The following is a 2,814-nucleotide window of genomic DNA, read 5'->3' as shown; positions in this document are numbered from 1 at the left end:
GCGACAGGCGTAGTGTGCCCCATGCTGCTCTGTGGTGACCGGGGGTGGCAACAGGTGCCCAGAGAGGCTGATGGAGCCGTCAGAGTGGTGGCGTTGGGCGGAGAGCCACCTCTGCCCCCCAGCCTTCCGAGAGCCACCCTCTGGGCCACCCCGGAGCTCCCACTCCACCTCCAGGCCCTCAGGAGGGTAGAAATGGGACACAAGGCAGAGCAACTCTGGGGGTGCCTCCCCCAGGGCAGCCCATACAAGGGGTGCTGGCGTCAGGGACACTTTCGGGGGTTCTGAGGAAAGAGTAGGAAACGAGCATGGGGGAAGTTAATATACAACATCCTTCCTCAGAGACCCTCAGTTTGCCTTCTGGCTTTCTCAAAACTGGCAGAGGGGGGTGTTTCTTCTCCTGGAATGAGGAAGCCACTGTCTCTTCGATGGTGCTTCACTAGAATCCCCATGCCAAAGCCTTCAGATTCCCATGCACCCTCCACCCTCCTATTCCCCCTCTGATTCCCAGGGACCCCCCCTTTATCTCTACTCACCCGGCACCCTCTTCTCTATCATCCCTCCCCCATCATAGTGTCCCCATAATCCAGTATCCACCCTTTACCCATAAAGAACTCAAGTCTCCCCACTCACTATATACAGCAAGCTCCAGGGTGACTTGTCCTTGCAGGTATGGCAGGTGTATGGTGGCCAGATAGGTGCCCTCCTGAAAGGGCTGAACTGCAGGCAGCCAGAAGGTTCCATTTCCGGTCCATGGGCCCCATGGCTCATCATCATCCCAAGCAGCAAATGCCACTGCCCCTTCCCGGGGTGCTGGCATCTGCCCATCCAGCCCAGGAGTTGCAGCCAGGAGCAGATGCCCCTTACCCTGGTGCTGGCGTCGCCACTCCAGCCCAAAGGGAGGGGGGCCTGGTGCCAGGGATGAGGAGGCCTCGGGGGTGGGAGGCATGTAGGCAAAGCTCAAGTCCAGCATAGCATCTTGCCCCAGTCTTATTCGAGGGGCAGGAGTGCGAGTGAGGACAGTCAGCACCACTGGAGAAGAGAGGAATGAGGCAGTAGGAGGGGCGTGGGGAAAGAAAGAAGGAGAAAACATAGAAAAATGCAGTTATAGGGAGGATGGAATTTCAATTTACCCACCCCTCGGAGGACACCTTTTCTGATGTTCACCATCTCCCAGGCCTGCCTGCAAACTTTGCTCTGGGTGGGACCCAGTGCGACTGAGAATGAGCAGAGAAGTTAGGGGTAAGCCGCGGCAGTGAGGAGGCATGGTCTTTGAAGCCTTCTCTGAACACACAGCCCACTCAAGCTCTGGGCAGCAGGATCTGAGGGCACTTGTAACAACCTGATGCAGTCCAGTCTCTAGGCACCACCCTTGAAGAGCTAGGCCTTTCTTGGTTACTGGTGAAGATGGTGATTGAGCTACGATCGTCAATCCTATGATGCTGTACAGAGTATTTACTGACTCTGAAAGGATCCAGTTCTAGCCTAGACCTGAGCACACTTTTGTGTCTACTGAAGCAGTGCACTATGGTGACTAAGCACCTGTAGCCTGGCTGCCCTGGTTGAAATCCCAAACCTGCAGTTTATTTTATAAAGCCTTGGGCCACTTTACTTTTCCATGGCTCCACTTCCTCTTCTCTAAGATAATGATGATGATGATGAGGATGAGGATGATGATGATGATGATAGTACTTACCTCAGGGGTTGTTGTGAAGGTTAAATCATTTAATACCTCTTGCTACTGAAACCTATTCATTTCCTGATTTTAAATAACAAAGACACCTATATGTAAAAGGTCTTTAGAACAGTGTCTGGGACACAGTAAGTCTATGAAAATGTTTGCTCAGTTTAGGCAACTTAGAGAGACTGCATCTGTACCAAAAAAAAAAAACAGCCAGGCATGGTGGTACGTGCCTGTAGTTACTCCAGAGGCTGAGGCAGAAGGATTGCCTGGGCCCAGAAGGTTGAGGCTGTGGTGAGCCATGACTGTGCAACTGTACTCCAACCTGGGTGACAAAGCAAGACCTCAACTCCAAAACAAGTGTTTGCTATGGTTACACCTAATTTAGCATACTCCAACTCAACAACATCTCTGCAACATTCCCCACCCTGCTTCAATGCCATCTCCACTGCCTCTGATGAATGGACACTGCCAGATACTAAAGCCAAACACTTGGAGGCCTTCAGACTCCTTCCTCTCATTTATTCATTAAAAATTATTTATTCAGTGGTTCATGCCTATAATCCCAGCACTTTGGAAGGCTGAGGTGACAGGATTACCTGAGCCCATGAGTTCAAGACCTCATCTCTACAATAAATAAATAAATCAGCTGGGCATGGTGGTGCATGCCTGGAGTTCAGCTACTTGGAAGACTGAGGCAGAAGGATCACCTGAGCCCAGCAGTTCCAGACTGCAGTGGCCGTAAGTGTGCCACTGCACTCCAGCCTGGACAACAGAGTGAGATTCCAACTCAAAAAAAAAAATTATTTATTGAGCACCTAGGATATTCAAGCTGTAGTGGTAGGGGATCGATTGACAGACAAGACGGGCAGTCCCTGCCCTCAAATTGCTTATATCCTACTAGTCCCAGCCCCTAGTAGACATCACATCTGTTTCCAACTCAGGTTCTCCCATTATACATGTGGACAATTACAATTGCCTCCTCTCTGGTCTCCCTACCCTCAGCCTCTCTTCCCCTCAATTGCTCCCTCACATTGTAGCCAAATAGCATGGCTAAAAGTCTGATCAGGTCACATGGCTCTTTTTTTTTTTTTTTTTTTTTTAGTTGGAGTCTCACTCTGTCCCCCAGACTGTAG

General features: G+C 50.9%; 1 protein-coding gene across 1 annotated transcript in view; it reads right to left on the bottom strand.

Moving 5' to 3' along the window:
- The window catches only part of TAPBP (TAP binding protein), a 15,649-nt gene that overhangs the window by 4,477 nt on the left and 8,358 nt on the right, over positions 1–2,814 (bottom strand). The window contains exons 4-5 of the mRNA XM_008060185.2: positions 631–1,029; positions 1–281 (exon numbers count right to left, since the gene is read on the bottom strand). The exon at positions 1–281 is cut by the window's left edge and continues 28 nt beyond it. Of these exons, the coding sequence (XP_008058376.2) occupies positions 1–281; positions 631–1,029 (680 nt within the window). The remainder of the gene's footprint in view (positions 282–630; positions 1,030–2,814) is intronic.

This window comes from Carlito syrichta, unplaced genomic scaffold, assembly GCF_000164805.1.
Source record: "Carlito syrichta isolate Samal-C Ts95f unplaced genomic scaffold, Tarsius_syrichta-2.0.1 Scaffold92604, whole genome shotgun sequence".
NCBI classification, from domain to species: domain Eukaryota; kingdom Metazoa; phylum Chordata; class Mammalia; order Primates; family Tarsiidae; genus Carlito; species Carlito syrichta.
Note: the sequence above shows the minus strand (reverse complement) of the source record. Positions and strands in the feature narration are given on the sequence as shown.